General features: G+C 39.4%; 1 protein-coding gene across 50 annotated transcripts in view; it reads right to left on the bottom strand.

The window, feature by feature from the left end:
* The window catches only part of CNTN4 (contactin 4), a 1,001,048-nt gene that overhangs the window by 472,765 nt on the left and 504,837 nt on the right, over positions 1-23,446 (bottom strand). For all 50 annotated transcript variants that reach the window (XR_014823611.1, XR_014823612.1, XM_084989189.1 and 47 more), the window contains one exon: positions 17,229-17,371. Coding sequence is in view for 48 of the 50 variants with exons in the window: in XM_084989189.1 (XP_084845315.1) it covers positions 17,229-17,283 (55 nt within the window). In the remaining 2 variants the exon portion in view is untranslated. The remainder of the gene's footprint in view (positions 1-17,228; positions 17,372-23,446) is intronic.

Genomic DNA, 23,446 nt, shown 5'->3' with positions numbered 1-23,446 from the left:
CAAACACTGCTGCATTTTTATTATTTACTCTTTTGCTCAGAGATGGGAATTTATTTTGGTTTTGCTTTGTTCTTTGAATTATCCTAATTCCCATGGGTGGAGGGAGCTTTATTTTATTCTATGGACAAAACTTTGTTAGAGAATTTCACTTTCTCCTTTAAAAGAAGCACAGAAGATAGCACAGAGTGCATACTGTATCTGAATATATGAGTACATTAGCCTTGTGAGTTTTAAACAAATAAATTAAAACTTTACTCATTTCAACTCAGAGGGAGGTGAACAGCTGGAGTTTGAAGGAGTGTTTAAAGACAATTTCATTAGCTTTGCATCTGTATTCTAAGCTAAGATATAATTAGACTGAGAAAGCAAAGGAAGGTAGAAGGGAGGGAGCAGAACACACTGGGAGTAGGTCAGAGGGAAAGATAATGACTATTACCCCAGGGGGGGGAGGGAAAACAAAGTGACAATTCAAAGGGAGGGAAAATGCTGGGAGTTGGAAGAAAGCTCCTTGGAGAAAAAGCAGGACCACTACACTATGGCTGCATACAAAAAAAATCAAGTGTTTTTAGGAGATAACCTCTAAACAGTTTAATCTGGTTTTCTCTGCAGTAACTTTGCTAACCAATAGCTAGGGAGAAAGATGTTGAAGAGCTAAGCTGCACAGGTGCTGGGGGAGGGGCAGTTAGGTTGAATTCCTGCACAGAAGACCTATAGGAACAGGAGTGTTGCTCAAGAAGGTAGCTGGTAAGGTCTGAAGCTGATGCTGACCAGGTCAGAGTGGGAGGAAGATATGTGGTATCGGCGAAGCCATTCCCGCAGGACCTTCTTCCAGTTAATCTGATTTAAGTTGCCCCCCATAAAGCTGGCATGATGATATGAATCACTTGAGAGTTGATCTGAGCCCAATATAATTTATACAATGTACTTACAGCATTTAGATGAGAGGGAGGGGGAAAGTAATTATTGCTGTTAGTATTGTCATTATTATCATCATCATCAGTAATGACATAGTTACAGAGGACTCAAGTCATGTTTCAATACTAAAAATTGTGAAAAATCAGGCAAAATAATAATTATTAATAGTTAATAATAAAAGATGGGTGATATTCTCTATTTCTCAAATTCTCTAATTCAAATATTAGCAAATGGCCGAAGAGACTGAGTAAAGATACAATAACGAACTGAAAATACACATTTGTATCTATATGGCTAAAGAGAAACCAAGATAAAGATTTATCCTCAGAATAATATAACTACATAAGAAAAACAGCCATCAATCCTGCCTTCTTTACCTTTCTGACTTTTGTATAATGGAGATTGTGACCTGCCCCTCCTTTCTTTCTTTCTCTTCCTTCCTTCCTTTCTTTCTTTTTCTTCTTCTTTTTTTTTTTTTTTTTTGGTGTCCCGGGAGAAGGGGGCATACCCACAGCAAATGGATGTTCCTGGGGCAGGGGATCACTGTGCTGGGCTGGGTGCTGAACACACAGGCCTCTGCGGAAACAACACGGGATCCTTAACCCACTGCACCACAGTGGGAACTCCCCTACCCTTTCTTAGTTAACTTTACACAAAACTAAACACTATCATTTTTGACCTTTCCTACCCAATTTTATCCATGATAGGCCAGAAGCCATGCCTGATTTTGGCATTCTCTCCTGCTCTGTCATTCCCACTATTTTCTTTCCTCTTTATTCATACTATGCCATCCAGAATGCACTGAAGTATATGAAGTAAATGTAAGTGTATTGCTTGCACTGGGGCTTGGTAGTAAAGAGGGAAGAAAGCTACACCCCCTTATTATTAATAAATAAATGCAACAGACATTGTTGTTACACCCTGATTATAGGCCAGTCACTGTGCTAAATATTTCACATCTAATTTCTCAGAGAATTAAGCAGTTTCCTCAAGTTCATCCACTTAGCATAAGGTTTTGAACTTAAATTTATCTCAGCCCTAGGATCACGGTCTTATCCGCTATACCCTGTACCAAGCCAGTAGCTTCTGATACTCTAACATTATGTTCCACTGAGAAGAATACTGTATTTTGCCTGGATTTCTCACTTAAATCTGTATTTAAACTCTAAATTTAAAATCAAGATCATATGCTCCTTAAATCCATGGACTAAATGGCAAATAGTATGCCCAACATTTAACAGTGCATAGAATGCAGTAGATGCTTAGTAAATAACAAAGTAACTAAATAATTTAATATAAAGAATATGATTATTTTCAAAGAAATAAAAAGTTCTAACTTACAGGAAACTAATCTTTTATTCAAATGTATTTGCTACTGTATCAAAGGACTATAGGGGATTATTAGCCATTTCACCAAAAAACACTACCTCACTCAGGAAAACAACTGACAAAGGCAATCAAACATTTGTTCTAAACACTCTTAAAAATAGAATTCCATGTCCATTTAGATAAACAGAATTTAGACATGCTATGATGTAACAAGAGAACAATTATCAAGTCCAAATCAGATAAAGCTATTATTCTGGTGAGAAAAGTAAATCAAACCTTTCCAATTTTTTTTTTAATGGCCACACCCAAGGCATATAGAAGTTCCTAGGCCAGGGGTTGAATCCTAGCCTCAATTGTGACCTATGTTGCAGGTGCAGCAAAACTGGATCCTTTAACCCACTACGCCAGGCCGGAGTTTGAAACTTTACCTCCAAAGAGACCTGAGCTACTGCAGTTGGATTCTTAACCCACTGTGGCCAAAGCAGGGATGCCCAGACCTTCCCAGTTTAATCCATACTCTGAAAATCATTAGTCATGTGATTTGGGCAAAATCACATTTGGGCAAATAAATTTATCTTTTTGCTCAGTAGTTTTCAAATCTGCCCAAAGAGAGAGAGAGACTGCGAATCTCTGACTGGGGAAGTAAGGTATTAGCTACAATGGACTGTTTTGTTAACCCACTGATATAGTCTTCAAAGTTCCTCAGAAAAGAGTAATGCTTTGTTCTGTACGTCCAGTTGATCTTGAGTCATTTGTTTTGACATTTGTTTTCACATCAATAAGCAGAACGTGTCTCTTGCTGTGTTAATTCCTTTCTGGTGTAGATGTCACTTAAGTGGAAGCACTATAGCTGAAACCAGGGGGGTTTATATTGATTTTTGTTTCCTTTTACTTCAGTTGTTCAAGCAACATATGCATTGCTGCCCTCATACCTTTCAAATAATATATATGACACCATGCTTTCCTCAGGCACACTTAATCCAGGAAACTGTCTTCCCCTTTTAAATCAAAACTATTTTCAAGACTTTGGGCTGGGACTTAACCACTCTGATGGGTGGAGTTGAAGCACAGATTCAATATGGATTTTTAATTTTGGCCACCAATGGATGTGGTACAGACAGGCAGGAAAACAAACAAAAAAATGTTCTGCTCCCTATGGATCCCCCTATGGGACAAAACTGAAAACAGGTGAAGTCAATGCACATCCTCATTCCTCAAGTTGGCTTTCACAGATGCTCTCCTTCTCACTCTCCCTCTTCAGGAGGATCTATATGACACCTCAGGTGAGCTCAAGTCAGACAGTTCACGCCCCAGGCAGGTCTGTCCCTCATTCTTTTTCACTTATTATAGTAGTTGTCTTGGAAGACATAGAGTTGAACACTGGCTCTGATGATTTCCTGGATGTTCGATCTTAAACAAGTTCCATAGCCTCTCACAGTCTAATTTCCAAGACTGTAAGTTTATAGAGGATGAATGTTGCCTGACCTCCAGGGGTGTTCAGAGGTTAAATAAGAATGGAATGTGAGGGCATATAGAGATTCATGAAAGATGTTAAATTTATTCTTTCATTTACATACTATTTATTGACTATTTATTGCCATGTACTATCTCATGTACCTCTTAAAACCAATGAATAAAGCAAATATTCCTACCTATATAAAGCTTAAAATTTGCAAGGGGCAGCATTTACTGTATTCTTTTTTTTTTTTCTTTCTTTTTTTTTTTTTTTTTTTGTCTTTTGTCTTTTTAGAGCTGCACCCTCAGCATACGGAGGTTCCCAGGCTAGGGGTCAAATCAGAGCTGTAGCTGCCTACACCAAAGCCACAGCAACATGGGATCCCAGCTGCATCTGCAACCTACACCACATCTCATGGCAATGCCAGATCCTTACCCACTGAGCGAGGCCAGGGGGTGAACCTGCATCCTCGTGGATACTAGTAAGATTCGTTTCTGCTGAGCCACTATGAGAACACCTATTCTTTGAATAAAAAATTTAGTGAATTTATACTTTCAGTCTCTCCCATCTACACTTATCCGTGAATCAATTTCCCGTCAAGGGTACCTGCAAGGAATTCTACTTCTACCAAGACAAAAAAAAAGGAGGGAATTGTTCTCAGCCACAGTTATACATTAAGAATTATTAGGAAATCTATCCAATGTTCTATAAGAACCTATATGGGGAAAAAATCTGAAAAAGAATGGAAAGATGTGTATGTATAAGTGATTCACTTTGCTGTAGACCTGAAACTGATACAACAATGTAAATCATGTGCTTATTGGCCATCTGTATGTCTTTGGAAAAATGTCCACTCAGGTTTTTTGCCTATTTTTTCAATTGGGTTGTTGGCTTTTTTGCTGTTGAGTTGTATAAGTTGTTTTTATATTTTGGAGATTAAGAACTTGTCTGTTGCATCATTTGAAACTATTTGCTCCCATTCCATAAGTTGTCTTTTCATTTTTTTTATGGTTTCCTTTGCTGTGCAAAAGCTTGTCGGTTTGATTAGGTCCCATTGGTTTATTTTTGCTTTTATTTTTGTTGATTTGGGAGACTGACCTGAGAAAACATGTGTATGGTTGATATTAGAGGATGTTTTGCCTATGTTCTCTTCTAGGAGTTTAATGGTGTCTTGTCTTATTTAAGTCTTTAAGCCATTTTGAGTTTATATATACAGAAAGGAATACTGCTCAGCCATAAAAAAGAAAAAAATAATGCCATTTACAGAAACATGGATGGAACTAGAGACTCTCATACTAAGTGAAGTAAATCAGAAAGAGAAAGACAAATACCCTACTTATATCTGGACTCTAATATACGGCACAAATGAACCTTTCCACAGAAAAGAAAATCATGGACTTGGAGAACAGATGTGTGGTTGCCAAGGGGAAGGGGGAGGGAGTGGGAGGGACTGGGAATGCGGGATTAACAGATGCGAACTATTGTCTCTGGAATGGATAAGCAATGAGATCCTGCTATATAGCACTGGGAACTATGTCTATAGTTACTTATGATGGAGCATGATAATGTAAGAAAAAAGAATGTATACATGTATGTGTAACTGGGTCACCTTGTTGCACAGTAGAAAATTGACAGAACACTGTAAACCAGCTATAATGAGAACTATGTCTAGATACTCATGTTGCAACAGAAGAAAGAGTGGGGGAAAAACTGTAATTGCAATGTATACATGTAAGGATAACCTGACCCCCTTGCTGTACAGTGGGAAAATAAAAAAAAAAAAAAGAAAAAAGAAAATCATTATAAATAAAAAATAAAGAAAAAATAAAGAAAAACAATGTAAATAAACAATGTAAATACTCTAATACAATTAAAAACAAACAAACAAAACAAATTGTTAGGTTAGTCCTTTTATCTTCTATGGCACTATTACCCAAGAGAAATATAATGAGAGGCATGTGTGTAATTTAAAGTTTTCTAATACCTACATTAAGAGAAAGTAAAAATAAATATGCTTTAATTAACGCAGTATGTTTGACATAAAATACAAAAATTACCAATGAGGGAGTTCCCACTGTGGCTCAGAGGGTTAGGAACCCAACATAGTCTCTGTTAGGATATGGGTTATTAGATCCCTGGTCTCACTTAGGGGATTAAGGATCCTTGTTTGCCATAAGCTGCAGGTGCACCTTGCAGATGCAGCTCAGATCTGGTGTTGTTGTGGCTCTGGCATAGGCTTAAGCTGTAGCTCCAGTGTGATCCCCTAGCCTGGGAACTTCTGTATACTGCATGTGTGGCTGCAAAAAGAAAAAAAAAATGAGGTATTTTATATCCCTTCTCTGACATCCAAGGTCAGAACTGCAGACACAGAAAAGAAAGAGATGTGAAGATGGATACAGAGATGGAAGTGAGGTATCTTACAAGGCAAGGAATGCCAAGGATTGATGCCATAACTGGAAGCCAGGAAGATGCAATGAAGGGTTCTTCCCAAGACCCTTCAGAGGGAGCATGACTCTGCCAACATCCTGATTTCAGACTTCTAGCCTAAGAACTGTAAGAGAATAAATTTCTGTGGTCTTAACCTGCTCAAGTTAGTGGTAATCTGTTACAGCCACCCTAGGAAACTCCTACAGATTTTGGTAACTCAGTTGGGAGTAGCTACATTTCAAGGGCTTTATAGCCATATGTAGCTAATTTGAGCACAGTTTTAAAGTCTTTAGAGGAAAAAGTATTCTACAGTCATTCAGAATCTTGCTTTAGAAATGAGAACCTTAGAGGTAAGTCTTAATTGAGTTCTAAAGGTATGAGCCCTCTGTCTTAGAATCATTTCTTTTCAAAACAAAATAATCACTGACCTTTCTTAAGGGAAAGAATTCTTGATTACTCAGAGAAGGCAAAACATCCCAGCAATCCACTAGGGGTTTTGCAAAATATGAAAACTATTTTTCTTTTATCTCTCTCAGCACAGAACGTACACCTAATAATATGTACATTATTGTTTACCAAATTGATCACTAATTGTACTCTCATTGTAGGCTCAGAAGACACTTCTCCTTTATTTTCTACTTTCTAAAGATGGTGCGGGTATCTATTCCCTTTAAAATTAAGGAATACCATCTTTTATTGCATTGATGATATCACCAAACAGAGAAAGACCACAGGACAATATCACACCTGTTAGTGGTTCACAAGCAAGGGTATGAGGCTCAGCAGAAAATTAAATCATTGCAATACTCAGGACACCTCTCTTCAACATAAAAAGCCCTTCCTTTATATCGTTAGGTATTCAATAAGCTGCCCTGAAAGTTTGACTGACTTGAGGAGAGAGGCAGCATATACACCAGGGGGAAAAGTAAACCATTTGATTATGAATCAGAAAGACTCGAGGCCAGCTTTGCCATTGATGCCAGGTCCCTGACCTATAAAACTGGGATAACAACCATTTCTGCCTGACTTTCTTGTCAGGAGTGTTTCCCATGACTCTCAAGCTTCTGTAAGCCTTAGAGTCCGCTGGTGGCCTTGCTGAAACACCCAATGGAGAACTCATCTCTAGAGATTATGATTCTGTAGGCCTTAGTTAGCATTTCTGATAAATTATGAGATGTTGCCAATGCTCCTCATGGTCTAGCTACATTTTGAGAAACAACGGGTTTGTAGTATTTTACAAGATGGTAGGCCCCATGGGACAACAGACATCACAGCCTAAGTGTTAAAAGCTCTGGCTATTGAGGTAGATAGACCGAAGCTCAAATACTTGCCTTGGACATACAGGAGCTCTGATTCTTTAGGCAGGTTGTGTAACCCCTTATCTAGGAAATGGGTAGTTGTGAGGTTAAATGGGATGCCGCACTTAACAATGTGATACTACATTTGGCATAGAAATGTTCAATAAGTATTACTCAATATTATCATTGCAGTTGACTCTTGCCCCTTACAGGTTTGTTAAACAGATGGTTCAGCAGATATTTCATACACTAACAAATGCCAAACATATTAAGGGCATTATTGGGGTGGAGTTCTTCCTGTAGGTGAAATACCGGGTGACCATCACCAGCAGGAGTGTGGGAAGAGAGAAGCATGAAAGCATATGGCCCATTAGGGAATTCTCTCTAGCCCTCCACCATGCCTTAGGGGCTTTTGTGTGTTCCTTTCTTTATCTTTCCTATTCTGTTTTCTTATAATCATTTTAAAAATCTTCCACCTTTCTGAACCACCAGATCCTTCTCTTTTTAGAACACTTATCTCTTGTCGACTTGATAAATTTCTGGGAGTCCCATCCTAGAGACCTTCCCAGCCCTTCCCCAGTGCCAGACCCCCCAGAAAGATGCCTCCACTGGGATCTGTCCTAGGGCCTCCGCTGCCAGGAGGCAGACCCTAAAGATTGCGGCTGCTAAACATGTATATGGACTGCTGGTTTGTTGTTGCTGGTGATGATGATAATAATAATATTAATAGCAACTAACACTTAGTTCATGTTACTAAGCCAGACATCTTCCTAAGTGCTCTATGTATATAAATAAGTTTAATTAATTCAAGTCTTTATTTTTCAAAGGTGCTTATCTTCATTATTATATCCCCACTTTATAGATGAGGTCATGTTGAAAAAGGAGGGGGGAGGAAAATGTGTGCTATAAACTCTGTTGGACTTCAAGGTCCCTTCAAGGAGAATGAACTCAAAGACTCTGGCCAAGACAAGAATTACCAGATGCTTATCATGGCCCCCCACCCTTTTGGTAAGACCCATTCCCCCACCTTGAGCAACCTGGCCTACTCCTTCCTACTCCCTACTAGGAAAGGTACATGGCCCACTCCCCACCCCACCCCTGGAGGGCCCTTATATGTCCCCAATCAACCAACAAGTGTGTCTTAATACCACTCTTTCCCCAACCAATCAGCAGGTGAGCAGCTATTTCTTGTAAGACTTCCCTTCTCCCTGGGCTATAAAAACAGACATGACCACATGCTCATCATCCATCAACTCTCCCTGATCATCAGAAAGTGGTCCCACTGTGCTTGCAGCATTTCCCCTCTTAAACTCTTCTTTCTCTTTGGGCTTGGCTCTCCCTGATTGTCAGGAAGTCATCCTGCTACGCACTAGCAGCTTCTCTCATTTTAATAAACTTTTCTTTCTCTTCACCTCACCATGACAGAAAATTCTTCTTTCCAACCTGTGTGTACAGACCATAACAAATTCCCCTACATAACTTAGATCTAAACTACATTCTTAGCATCACACAGCCTAGCCCTAGCAGGTCTTCCAACTACATCTAATATATTCAGCTCTTTGCAGGAAACCACCCTCAGCAGGGAGCCTCTTGCCTTGACACTGTAGCAAAGCTATACTGTAACTAACTTTTACACCTACCACCCTCAAGCTCTACTCTCTCCAACCTAAGCACAGTTTTCAAATCTTTTGATCACACAGAACCTTTCCTAATTTGTCTGCTGGTTCTGTAGATCAAAGAAGTAGAAGTGAAGAATAAGTAATTAACAGATGGCCAGGTCTCTTCCTCAGCTTCCCCTTCAGTAATCTCCTGAACAAACTGTGAAAGCAAACCACTAAACTGCATGAACAAGATAACATCTAGAGGAAGATCACAAGAAGCCCTCAGACCTGCACGCAGTGGGGGATGCTGATGACTCTGACTCCCCATCTCAATGATTAACTGAGATTACTTCCCTCTTTTCCTTTAAAACTTTGATGGCCGAGCAGAATCTTTGGAGGTGGTTTAGTAATAAGCAGGGCCCTATGGGGCTCCTGGGCACAGAAGCTTTTCTGTGTTCCCCATTTCTTATTTTTTAGGAAACGGGGCTCATTCAGCCGCCATAGCTCTCCCTGAGTTCTAAGGGTCAGGTTCAGTCAGGTGCTGATCAGAGAAGGAAGAGGATGCAAAATCAAGTGAGGAACAGTCAAGCAACAATAGTACAGCCTTGGGGTAGGATCCGTTTCCTTCTCTAGGGATGTAGATAATGACGCAGGCATTTTATACACCCAAGAGAAAAGTTATATTCCTCAAGCTTCTTTTAGAAATGAACACTTTAAAACTGAACAGCTTGGAGCCCTTTCTTATGCTTCTCTCTCTTTGGATTGCACCCTAAACATAATCAACTGTAAGCTAAAGATAAGACACCCTGAGCACAGCTGTCTGTAGGTTAAAAACTATTAGTGCGTGATGTTTTTCAGGTACTTTCCTAGTTTGTTCTAATATCTGATCAATACGCCCTTTTCCCAAGTATTGTCATTCTAGGCAATAACCCAGAAGACCACCACCAGGATCACTCAGAGTTCTCCTGACACCAGCTTCCATGACCGAGATTCCCCTGAAGAAAAAAGAATGCATTTTTGCCTCAATCCTGATTCTTATGTGAAACTCTTATTTTTATCTTTTTAGACTATAAAACTCCCCACAATTCTTCCCCAATGGAGGTCACAGTCTATAAAGCATTAACCTACTGTGGCCTCTTTTGCCTGGCAAAGCAAGAGAAGCAATTTTTTTCTCCTTCACCCCAAACTCTGTCTCCAAGTTTCTATTCAGCACTGGTGGACAGCGGCAGAGTTCCAGAAACAGTTTTTTTGGAGACACTGAGTCCCCTATCTCCCCAGATTGCCAGCACTCTGATTCGAGACAATTTTCATCCTTATCAACACTTGCGAATTTGATTTTCTCAGAGACAAGCAGCAGGCCCCGATTCAACAACACCAAAACTCAATGAATAACAGCTAACACTTAATGGTGCTTGCTAAGTATTGCGCATTGAGGATAAAGAACATATATATGATCTCAAGCCTCATAAACACCCCAATAAACACTTATTTTTGTCCATTTTATTCATGGAAAATAAAAAGCAACCCAAGACTTGAGATAAAATATCTTGATCACACACCTAAGTGGCAGATCTACAGATTTCATTTCAAAGTCCATGTTCTTAACTCCAGGTCTGCTGCATCTGCAGGTGGTATTTCTAGCATGGTTGGAGATGCCACAGGCTGTTCCTTCACCTGACCCCAAGCTTTCATTCCTCTTTTCTTTTCTTTCCTTTTTCCTTCCCTTCCCTATCCTCCCTTCCTTCCTTCCTTTCTCTCTCTCTCTTTATTTCTTTTATAGGGCCACAACCATGGCATAAAGAAATTTCCAGGCTGAGGGTCAAATGGGAGCTGTAGCTGCCAGCTGCAGTCACAGCCACAGCCAACGCCAGATCTGAACCACATCTGTGACCTACACCACATCTCACAGTAATGCTGGATCCTCATTCCACTGAACGAGCTAGGGATAGAACCCTGGTTCTTATGGATACTAGTCGGGTTCGTTACCCTTGAACCATAATAGGAATTTCCTCATTCCACATTTCAACAAAGCAATATAGTTAGTGTATATTCCTATACCCGATGCACAGTGAGGCCAAACAAATTGAAATGTCAGAGTCTGGAACAGAGGAAGATTTATTGCAAGACCATGCATGGAGACAAGTGGCTTGTGCCCCCCTAAAAGCACGAGGTCCCCCAACCAATACTGTAAAGCACTTTTAAAGTGCAGGTGAGGGAGAGGGGTCTAAGGGTAAGTGATCAGCTTGTGCATAGTTCTCTGGTTGGCTGATGGGGAGGTAACAGGGTGGTGTCACAGGGGTTAACATTATCAATCCTTTGGTTCTAGAAGGCCTAGGGTCTATACACCCATGGTTATCAAGTAGTTCACTTCTTCCATTTGGTGGGCAAGGATATTCACATTTGTAAAACAACTCAGGAAATTACTATTATTTAAGTACTTCAGAGAGGAGCTAAAGCAGAGGATATGGGGTCAAAGGCCTGGTCCAGGAAAGCCCCACAGGGTCATTACATTATCACACAGCTGATATTAAATATACATAGTACTTGCATTTTCTCTTGTATTCCTCCTCGCTTCCTGAGCTGTTTCATTCAACAGAGTTCAATCATTTTTTTTTTTTAAGACAGAACAAGTCCTAGACTCTACCAATAAGTGAGTTTTATTTATAGTTAAGACATCTAGCCTGGTTGAGTGTATCTAATGAAGCCATTAATGACTATGCTCCAGGAGAGGTCTTAAATTGAATATTTCTAATAACTTTTGGTTTGTACGACTGCTACTATGTGTCCATGCCGGTGGGGATGCAAAATTGCTGCCAGTTTCTCTATTTACCTCAACATCTTCATTACTGATTAATATTTTTCCCACCGAGAAATGTGCTTAAGTACTTAAATTGATATTCAAAAGAAGTTTTCCATTTGCTGTTTATTATTTTCTGGGTATACATCTCCCTATTCTTTGCCTGAATTTTCTTCACTGGAGTCACTGCTTTTTAATGTAGTTATTAATTTTCTTCTTGTTAAATCTTTCTACTACCTTGGCTTCATTTCATGGGCATGGTTATGAGACAGCACAGAGGAAAATAGAAAATACATTCTTTGGCTGCAGTCAGCATGACTATAAACTCACTGGCCAGCCAGTTTCTCAAAAAAAGAAACAATAAAATAAGAGGTCGGTACAGAACTAGGCTTTGCAGTAACTGTATGAAAGCTGACATTTACCCAACTTTCTTTTGATCTTAATTGAATACTTGTTACTTTTGCAAAAACAGGGCAGTACTAGGTTTAATATGTCTAGAATTGCGAATTATTTGAAAGTTGTCTGTTCCTCCATTTATTCTGGGGAAAGAAGATGAGAATCTTGAGAACTAAAATACTATTCCTGGTTGTGTTGTGAGGCCATACTTTAAAATTAATTTCTGTGTGCACGATGCGGGGGTGGGGGTGGGGCGTGCAGCGGTGGGTGGTGGGGGGCTTTAGAGCTGGTCCTGAGCTTTGGAAGAATGTCTGATGAAGTGGTGACCTGATCAGATTGTGCTTATTGAGTTCTACTACTAGAAAATCAATAAATACTGGGGATCCTACTGTACACATGCATTCTCTAACCCTAGAATAAGATAAAATGGTCAACAGCCTACTTGAGTTTTAGTGATAGGACACACCCTACACCGAAAATGCCTTCTGAGAACCACTGGGCAGTGTCTCTGTGTGCTCTAATTACAGGTAGTGGCCCCTGGTTTGCATTTTTTACAATCATAGATTTGAGCTACATCCTTGTGATTAACTATTCAACCCAAGACTCCTTTTGGTTCCAATTTTGCAAATACGCACTAATCCCAGAATATGCCTCTCGAATTACACAGGACCTTTTCTCCACTGCCTATCCCAGATGCAGCTGTAACAGCAGCAGAGATTTTTGTGAACAAATAAAAAAAAATGCTTCCATTTGGAAAGGACGCACTTTCTCAAAAAGAAATAATTGCTGAAGTTGGTAAACTGCACCACAGAGATGGGAATAAATTTAGCCTCTCTGAAATGAAGTTCAACTGAGAATACACCAAACATACATTTTTCTTTCACCCACTCACAGAGGATTTTTAAATGTCTTCATGCCCCTTTCTCCCAATGTAGATATGGACCAGCCATTTTATCCTTTCTTTCAAATCTGCCAATGTGAACAGAATTGGTAACACCCAGTAAGGCGCAGGACCTATGTGAAATGCCCTATTAGTAGCATACAGTTTCAAGCTTAGCTCTAACCATCTCAGCATATATATCTGACTTTCAAATTATGTGTTTAGTCAAAATGATATATTTTTAGAGTTAAAAAGGACTTTATGGACCATCTGTTTAACACCCTCATTGCACAGAGGTGTAAATGGAATCTCAGAGAGGCAAAAAATGACTTGTCCAGAAGCTGGCTAATAATAAAACTAGTAAATAGTAAAAAGGGTAAAAGACTAAAACTACCTGGTTGCAGCACCTGGATAATACTTACAGGCATACCTAAACAGAGGCATACATGCGAGTACTCACGTAAGTACCCACATGCATAGACACGTGTGGGTCCACATCGCAGTCAACACTTCAACAATCTCTGCAAAAACCATGTTTTTTATCTGGTTTCATCCTAATTACCAATGTGACTGATGCTGGGCTGCTTCTCTGCTACTAACTGCTGTGGGCATGTTTTTGGTTTGGATTCCACCCAAAGCAGAGCCTAAGAGAAGGATCTGGAAACAGTCAGTTTGTTTGGAAGGTGATTCCACAAAGTGGGAGTGAGAAGGAGATAGTGGAATTGTGGGCAACTGAGATTCAGGCCTGCTGGGGACGGTATAGGAAGCCTGTAGGATGTGCTGAGGCATCTCCTTCCAAATGACAGGCTCTGAGGCATTTATCCACTGATTCTCATGCCCCATTATTTGAGGACTGCACCAAAGAAGGGAGTTAATTTTTCATAGTTCCCCTTGCTTGTGACTTTAGAGAATGACTTGAGGCAGAATAATCCAGAGCAGGGACAGTCGTCCTAGCTGTGCTTGACAGCAGAAACAGGTGATGAGGTGTTGCACCAAGAACCTCTGATACAGAGTTCAAGGCATGCTAACCAATTTTAATCTTTTATTTTCTTTTTAAGGCTGCACCCGAGGTATATGGAAGTTCCCAGGCTAGGGTTTGAATTAGAGCTGCAGCTGCTGCCTATGCCATAGCCACAGCAACACCAGATCTAAGCCACAGGTGTGACCTATATCACAGCTTGTGGCAATGCTGGATCCTTAACCCACTGAGTGGGGTCAGGGATCAAACCCTACTACTAGTTCATGGATACTACTCAGGTTCATTTCTGCTGAGCCACAATGGGAACTCCCAATTTTAATACTTTATATATTGAAATCTAATTTAAAAAGCCATATTTGTATGAATTAACCTCAAAGGTAGTGAGTTCACTGCCTTAACATCAAGGTGACTACATGCCTTGTGTGCACAGTACAGCTTAGAATCAGAGACTGGATTTCTCTGTCTCTCATGTCTGGCCAGGATACAGTATTTGTTCATTTGACATATGTTTATTTAGTGGATGACACTATGTAGGTAGGCATTTGGAAGATGTTGGGTAGATAGCAATGAACTAAAAAGATAGAAATGCCAGCCTTAATAAAGCTTCAGTGTGGTGGGGGAAGAAATTCAGCATGGAGACAAATAAAATATATGGTTATTCACATATTGATAAGAACTCTTAAGAAAGATCAAATAAAAGGGGTATAAAATGTTAGTGGGAGGAATTATTGCCATTTGATTTTGATTTATTTACTGTGGTCAAGAAAATCCTTATAAATTAGGTGGTATTCGAGCACAAATTCAAAGAAGGGTAGAGGGTAAGAGATAGGATGACCTTGTACCATTTTGGACAAAAACACTGTTGGGAAAAGGAGGAGTCAGTACAATGACCCTAAGTGTCTAGAAACAAAGAAAAACAAAATGCCTGAAACAGACTGCAACCTCATGGGCTGGAAGCAACATCTCACCTGACGATCACTTTGGTTTGTTTCACAGATCCTTTTTAGTTTTATTTTAAAAATTAATTTGAGTTGGTTGGCAATGTTAAAGAATTAGGAGAAAAAAAAAAAAACTCACAAAACTGGGAGACCTGGCATATAAGACCAGAGCATATATGATTGATACTCTAATGGGACATGATTTATCTAGTTTTCCAGTCACCAGCACTCTGTTGTAAGCAGGAGTCACTAGTCCTTTAAGAATGTTTTGTTCATTTGTTAGCTTCCTTGTTCTTCCAGGTAGCTGCGTTTTGTGTTCCCTGTTTAAATTGATTCAGAGGGAGAAGAGGGAAACCAATTTTGAAGGGACTGAATTTTTAGACTACTTGCATCCACAGTCTTGTCTTTTATTTTTTCGAAAATCATTGTCAGAGACTGAGTCTAGCATTGGTAAAAAAGAACATTTCCATAGGACCATAAATGGCGGATCGATTCCTTAAATAATTAGCGGACCTTTCAAGATGTATCCCCTGCAGGGGGACGCTGCTTATACAGTTGGATATTCTATCTTATTTAGGGGGAAAAGATCAGGAGAAAGCACATTTGAAATTCATGAATTATGATAAAACCTAATTATTTCCCTTGCCAAAAATTCACCAATAAATATATTACTAAGGAAGTATAGAAAAGGAAAAGAATGAGCAGTTAAGGAAATCTGCTCAAAATTCAGAGTGTTGAGTGCTATGTAAATTAATGAAATCAAGACAAATAGCAAGAAAACAAAAACATTAATTACAGCTTGACTTTACCTACACTGAAGGAGGCATATGGTAAGAGAATATTAATGCCATGTAAAATAGTTCACAGAAGAGACTCATCCCCCCCCCAAAAAAAAAGTCAATATACTGATTTCCTAGAAAAAGCTAAGTGAATAAAAAAAGATACAGGTACACATCTTAGGTGAGAATTCTGAGTTTTTCAAAACACAACTCAGGAGACTAATGTCTTCCTTGATTTTCAACCCTTAAATTTTGTATCATCTATGTAGCACAGTGGATTAAATAAACACACTGCTGTGGTCAAATACTGAGAAACTGACTCATTATGTTAGGCTTTCAAGAATGTTTCTCCTAGAGTCATGAAAAGTTAGAGCCAGAATGTCTCAGTTGAGGACTTTTGGGAGGGTCAAGTACATGAGAAGTCTAGAGAAAAGGAATGAAGTGCAGAGCCTGAGGTATTTATGGGGAAAAGGGGGTGAGATTTAACTTCTTCCAGATGAGGGAGAGAAATAATATTTCTAAAAGAGACATCTGGATGCCACAGACCCATTAGAATGTCATAGGTACAAACACAGAGCTGGCTCTGTAAGGTACTCTGTGATATTATTCTAATGAATGCCTGAATTAAGATGATGAGCCCAAAGTCATTTTTGTATTCTGTTGTAAAAATACAAATATATTTCAGGTGTCCCTCATGGACCTGACACTCTGAATAACAAAGCTGGCCAATAAGACTCATTTCAGAAAGACCTAGAAAGATGCTCACCATCCTAACCTGGAAATCAACCCTTAGTGCATGCTGGATTTAGGCTTCATCAACACCCAGTTACGTGTGTCAGCTAGTAGTTTTCCATCTTCCACAAAACTGAGAAAGTCATCAAGAGACTCTATGAACTTTTAAAGCCCTTGTCTAGAAGTGGACCATGAATGTATGGTGAAAACCTAGTGTCTATGCTTTCAGGCTCCTCTTAAACTGGAGGTGTACTGAAATGAAAAAGAAAAGTCATTATCAAAAGAGGGAGTGATATCAACAAAGACACTGAAAGAATCACCCAGATAAAATTCCATCCACTGACATCAAAGTAGGCAATACTTTAGACTATATTATCTCTTTTATTGCCCAATATCTCTGTGCAATTGAGCACTGGAATGAACAAAAATAACAACTTTCAAACTAAATAATGGCTTAAACGACTCTAAAAGGACCAGATAGATAGGTGAAACATCAGTGTCTAGCACTGGATACAACACCATGAAAAGAGCCACTAAAAGACCATCAGGAGAGTGTATTCAACAGTGTCAGCAAATGCTAGTCGTAGTGGTCTGCTCGCTTACGATTTCATCATTGCCATCTAAAGTGAAGGCCCACTTTTGAATTAGTGTGAAATACAGTGACATTTTTTAAATCAAAAAGTTTTAAAATGACACTCTACCTGCAAGGCACAACATGAATGATTGCAGTACCAGCAGTTCCCATGGCAACCTCATCTTCAGTTTCCGAGGTCAAAGGAGTTTCAAGTCCAATAACAAGTGAAGAGAATAGCTGCTTCTTTTAAAGTTGTGTTAAACCTTTAATCTGTGGGAAAGAAGAGACATTACAATGAGATTTGGGAATACTTCTCCTTGTGGTCACCTGCAAATTTATTTTTACTTGAATACAAATAAAAAAGACTTCTGGAGAGTTGTGGGGCAGTGAGTTAAGGATCTGGCTGGTCACTGCAGTGACTTGGGTAGCTATTGTGGTGTGGGTTCGATCCCTGGCCCGGGAACTTCTGAATGTCACAGGTGTGGCCAAAAAAAAAAAAAAAAAAAAAAAAAAAAAAAAAAAAAAAAAAAAAGACTTCTAGAAAGCTAGTACTAAAGAAGAGAAAGCATGTTAAATCATGAATGTAAGGCCAATAAGCCTTCTTTCCTTCATCCAAATAATACTTGGGCAGAGACTGGAAATGGTATGTCCCTGTGGTTACTGAGTGAAGTTAAGGACAACTTCTGATTAGATGTGAACCAACCCAAAGGCAGGGGGACTGAACTAGTTTCTTTATTTGCTTTTAATGGCTGCAACCAGGGCAAATGGAAGTTCCTGGGCCAGGAACTGAATCTGAGCCACAGCTGCAGCAAAGTTTGATGCTCCGCAGTGACCTGAGGCACTGCGTTCTGTTTCTTAACCCAAGCATCACATCAGGAACTCTGAACTAATTTTTAAAAGTTCCTTTCCAGTCCCTTAGTTTCCATGCCATGTTCTTATTTATTTTCCAATTAATAATATACCCAAAAGAGTGAATACAGAAGAATAAGATAGGGCTGCCTAAAGTGGACCTTAAAGAGAAACTCCCAAGTCTTAGAACAGATTATATGTGTGGAAAAATTCTAACTACTGTGTACCAGTCCAAACATCTTTCCCCTAACCTCCATGTTTCAGCCCTAAAATGCAACACAGATGTGCAGCTTCAGTGCCTACTGAGAAAAAGTCCTACCAACTATGAGTTGCTATCTACTATATGAGTTGCTATCTACTAGGTTCTTTTGGACAAACCCAAACTATGATCAAGAACAGTTAATTCTTCCTTTAGCCAGTAATCCTAAAACAGGAGAACTCTAGTGAAGACAGGCTGCTTGCTCTGTGTATGAATTACACAGCAGGTCCATAAATGAGTGAAGGAATCCAAGCATACTCTGGAGGGCATGGGCATGTGCTGTCTGGAGGGGCAGGTCCCCCTCAGCTCAGGCTGAGAGCTAGCAGGCAGGGCAGAGACCCAGGGTTGCAGGAGTACCTACAACTTTTCAAAGAAAAGTTGAAAATATTGTATTTTGAAAACCTCCCAAGTTTTACACATTGGCAATCAGCTCAAAATATTTCTTAAAACAAAGCTAAATTATCTCCAGGTGCCAAAGTTTTGCAACATGACCTCAATAAAACAGAACTCACACTGCACTTGCTCTCCTCCACTCATCCCTTCCCCTATTCATCCTGCAGGCCAGTCCTGGATGTATGCATCTCTGGAGCACCTTTTGCTTGCCAGACACCTGTGAGGGCCTGGACCTGCAAATGGAGAGCCCAGCTCTAGCCTTAAGGATCTCCTGCTCCACAATTTCATAAAACCGCCACAAAGTATGCCATCTTGAAGGAAGGAGCAAACTTTCTGGACTTCATAAAGGGGTTTGAAAGATGAGCAGGATTCTTTATTCCTATTCATTAATCAAGTAAGTGAGTTATCTAGGGAACCAGAAGATACCTTCTCTTTACAGCTCAGCCTGTAACAAGTGGCAGGGTCCTGAGTATGCAATCCCCCTCCCCTGCCACCCCACCTCCTTTCTAAAGATTCTTTCCAAGGAAATTGCCTCCTTGAGCAAGTGAAACCTCTTTGAAAACTACACAGCACCTCACAAATACTACATACGATTATTATTGCGGCCGTGATATTTTTTCATCGGTTGATAACCTGGGGCTTCTCATCTCACTGACACTTTTGAGGAAAACAGTGAGCAAACACAGCTTTACACGAGAACATGGACCACAAAAGCTCATTAATCAAGGGCTCTGAGCATTTGCTGCTCTCATGAAGTTACTCAGAAGCCTTCCTGTTTACCAGGAAGCTAAGAGAACGTGAAGAACCATCATTTGAGAACTCACCTTTCTTTTGTGCCTTTAACAAGCTCAGTTTCTGATGAAGCCAGATTTGATAGGTTGTGAAGACAAAGGGGACTCAACTTCTGATTTGCTGATGTGGCAGAAAATCGGGCAGAGTCTCTAATTGGATATGTTCAGATGCTCCTCTGACATGCATGGTGATTAGACCATTTTAGATAAACAGGATGTGCTGATCAATGAAAACTATTAATGTCTTAAGCAAATGATCACGGTTTTAATAATTAATTTTGCAAGGGAAATGTCATCTCAGACCTGGGGATTGATCTACAATGTGAAGTAGTTTCTTGAAGCAATTAAAATTAGCTTAGAAAATGTATCCGATTATACCATAAAGATTTAATTCATGATAGGCTGCCATTTATGTGTGTGTTCTGTTAAGGGCTGTAGATTTTTAGGGATAAAGGGTTTAAAGCACCCCATTAGCCTTTATTTACATTTGGGTAGGTAAGGTTCACCTTCACTAATCAGAAAAAAAATATAGGGTCATTGACAATAATTTGTCTGGTGGGCAGTAGTAACTAGAGCACCAGGTTTCCTGAAGGCAGCCGAAGATTCATGCATCTCATGTGGGATTGCGGTGAAGGATACAAAGTTTCCTAATTTCAGTTTTTCTGCCAGAACCAGAAAGCAACCTGCAGGATGAGGCAAGAGTTATGGCAGTAACAGATCTCCTCTGCAGCTCTGAGCTCTCTCTGGTTTACCCTAAGGTAGCCAAAGCAAAAGGTAGTGTACTCAGCACTAACTCTGGGACCTTGACCAAGAATTAGACTCGTAAATCCTGGGGAGGAGACCACGCAATGAAACAAGCCTGAGTTGCTTTCTCTGGCAGAGCCAGAAGGAGATGAATAATTGAGAATTCCACAGTATACCTGTATGCATTGCTATGCAGAGTAAAACTCCACTAGCCTCCAGCCCTTCAAACCATTCTTATATTCAGACTAAGATATACTAAGTGACTCAGAATAAAGGGTTTAAGGCAGATCATGATTCGTACTGCCTTAAATATCCTGGTTTCTAAGGATCTATAAGTTTCTAAGGGTCTGATCATGCAATGATTGGTTTTGCCACTCTGCTAAATTAAAATTCTGCTAGTATCTAAATAGCTCTAATCCAGCTCAACAAATAAACAGGTGTGCTTACTGTGAGGCAGGGACAGTGCTAGGGCAGGGACAGTGCTAGGGGTTAGGTGTGCAGATGCAGCAGAGGTAGGAGACCTATTCTCAAGAGGCTCACTGCTTACTTGGCATGAGAGGTGACTAAACCAGTCAGTATATTTCAGTGTAATTCACACAATAAGTCTATTTAAGGATAAGGTGCTAAGGATGCAAAGGAACTGAGTCAGCAGTATGGTAGGGCAGGGGCTTTAAGAATGTGCTCCAAAGGGGCTAGCAGTTTGAAATGAGTCTTAAAGGACAAATAAGATTATTTGTTTTGATGAGTTCTATGAGCTGTATATTTTGGAAATTAGGCCCTTGATGGTTGCATCATTTGCAAATAACATTATTTCATTCTTTTTTATGGTTGAGTAGTATCTCATTGCATATTCTGTACCACATCTTCTTTATCCATTTTTCTATAATGGCCATTTAGGTTGTTTCCATGTTTTAGCTATTGTGAATAGTGCTGCTATGACCATCGGGGTGCATGTATCTTTTTGAATTATAATTTTTTGTCTGGATATATATCCAGGAGTGGGATTGCTGGATCATATCAGTTTTTTGAGGAACTTCCATACCGTTCTCCACAATGATCGTTACAATTAACGTTCTCACCAATAATGTAGGAAGGTTCAGTTTTCTCTGCATCCTCTCTATCATTTGTTATTTGTGGACTTTTTAATGATGGCCATTCTGATAAGTGTGAGATGGCACTTCATTATAGTTCTGATTTGTATTTCTCTAATAATTAGCAATATTGGGTCAAGGGGCATAGTGGGGGAGGGATGGATTGAGAATTTAGGGTTAGCAGATGCAAACTATTATATATAGAATGGATAAACAACAAGGTCTTACTACATAGCACAGGGAACTGTATTCAATACCCTGTGATAAACAATAGAAAAGAATATTAAAAAGTATGAATGTATATGTATAATTGATTCACTTTGCTGTGCAGCAGAAATTAACACAATTATACTTCAATGAAAAAAAGAAGAAGGAAATGTTAAGCCAAGTGACAAGGAAAACAAACAGGTATATGGCCAAGAATTTAGAGAGTGCTCGAGTTACTGAAATGCAAGATAATGGAAGGAGCAAATTGGGCTGACTCACACCTGTGCTCTTATCTAGAGCCCACACGCTACAGGTATGTGGCTCATCTGTAAAGTAATGACAATAATACCTAACTTCCCAACTTATTGTGAGGATCGATGAGAAGGTATGGAAGGCGCATAGGACAGATCCTTGACACTATGTAGCCACCCTTATTAAATATAGCACACCACCTCCTAAGTCAGGGACCAGATCCCCACAAAGACTTAAGTGTATATTAAAGAGTTTGGATTGAGACTGAAGCCTAAAAGAGGGTAGCAATGACATCAAACAGAGGCAAGTCCTGCACAAGCTTGATTTCCCTGTATAGGGATTTGCTTTACATGCAATTCCCGGAAGCACAGAATATCTATTATTCCCCCTTTGCTTGTCTCCTCAGTTCAACAGAATTGAGCATATCTGCTTAATTACTAAGTGTACTTCCAATATACAACACAGTTTTCAAAGCCTCATGGCAGCAAGACAGAATGGGAAAACGCTAGACTTGGAATAAAGTAAATTGAGTTCTTTTTTGCTCGTTTTGCCACTCATTATCAATTTTGGGAAAGCCACTTAATCTTTGGAAACATACTTCCTGGTCTATACTTTAGGACTCACACCATGAGCCCTGTCTTTCTCACATATGTGTTCTAAAGTTCAGCAGACATATGGTTTGAAAGTGAATACCAATTACTATTATTGTTTGGATTCAAATTCAAATACCCTCCCCGATTTTAAATTTCATAAAGGTAGGAACATTTGTTTTATTCACTAGTATTGAAGAGTTTCATGAAATAGTACATGGCACAGAGAGTAGTCAATAAATAGTATGTAAATGGAAGAATAACTATAACATTTTTCATTAATCTACCATGTGCTTTTATATTTCCTTCTTATATACACTTTCATAATAACCCTGGAGATCAGGCATCACTCATCCTCTATAAAATTGTAATCTTAGAAATTAGACAGTGAGATGCTATGGAACTTGTTCAAGGTCAAACATCTAGAAAACCACTAGAGTCAGGGTTCAAATCTATGTCTTCATATTGCAAGTATCATGCTCTTTTCTACCACAGTGAGAGAAATGTAAATAGAGCAATGTGTCTTTAAAAGTGTGACATACATTTCTGATGGTGACTCTTTCTAACCCTGCTTTTCATGTTGTCCTGCAGAAGAGAAGCCAGATGTCAGTGAGCGTAAGTACAGGGTATGGATAATATTCCTAATGCAAAGCATGGCATGGGTTCAGAACTGAGACCGTTTCAGAAGACTACATCACACTAGTGTTAATTCAGAACTCTTTTTGTGAGAGCACAACTGTGAGTTTCTCTCCCTCTAAGTGTGAGAACAACAGGAACATTTATTTTCTTCCTAATTATTATTTAGAATGCAGCCACTTTCTTAAGACAAAACTTTTAAAAAGGATCATCCACAGTTCCCAGTTGTAGAGTTGAACATTTTCTAACCCTGCAATTAACTAATAAGGGGTGCAGTCAGTCACAATGGCAGGGAAGTGGTAAAAAGAACTGAAAGCAAGAGAAAATTCAGTTTCTTCAGAAAGTAACCCGTCAATCATTTCATGGGAAAATGGCATATAGTCAAATCTTAATATTCAATCAGTCCACAGCTATTTATTGAGTGCCCATTATTCAAATGATAATATGCAGAAAGCAAAGTCAAGGTCAAGGTCCCTACCCCAAAGGACAGGACAACTCAGCTGAGTAGAAAAGATTACTGACTATATAACTTA

The sequence above is a fragment of the Sus scrofa genome, chromosome 13 (assembly GCF_054392235.1).
Source record: "Sus scrofa isolate SSC_HxYL_T2T_F1_AM1 chromosome 13, Sscrofa_HxYL_maternal_Yorkshire_Landrace_v2.0, whole genome shotgun sequence".
NCBI lineage: Eukaryota > Metazoa > Chordata > Mammalia > Artiodactyla > Suidae > Sus > Sus scrofa.
Note: the sequence above shows the minus strand (reverse complement) of the source record. Positions and strands in the feature narration are given on the sequence as shown.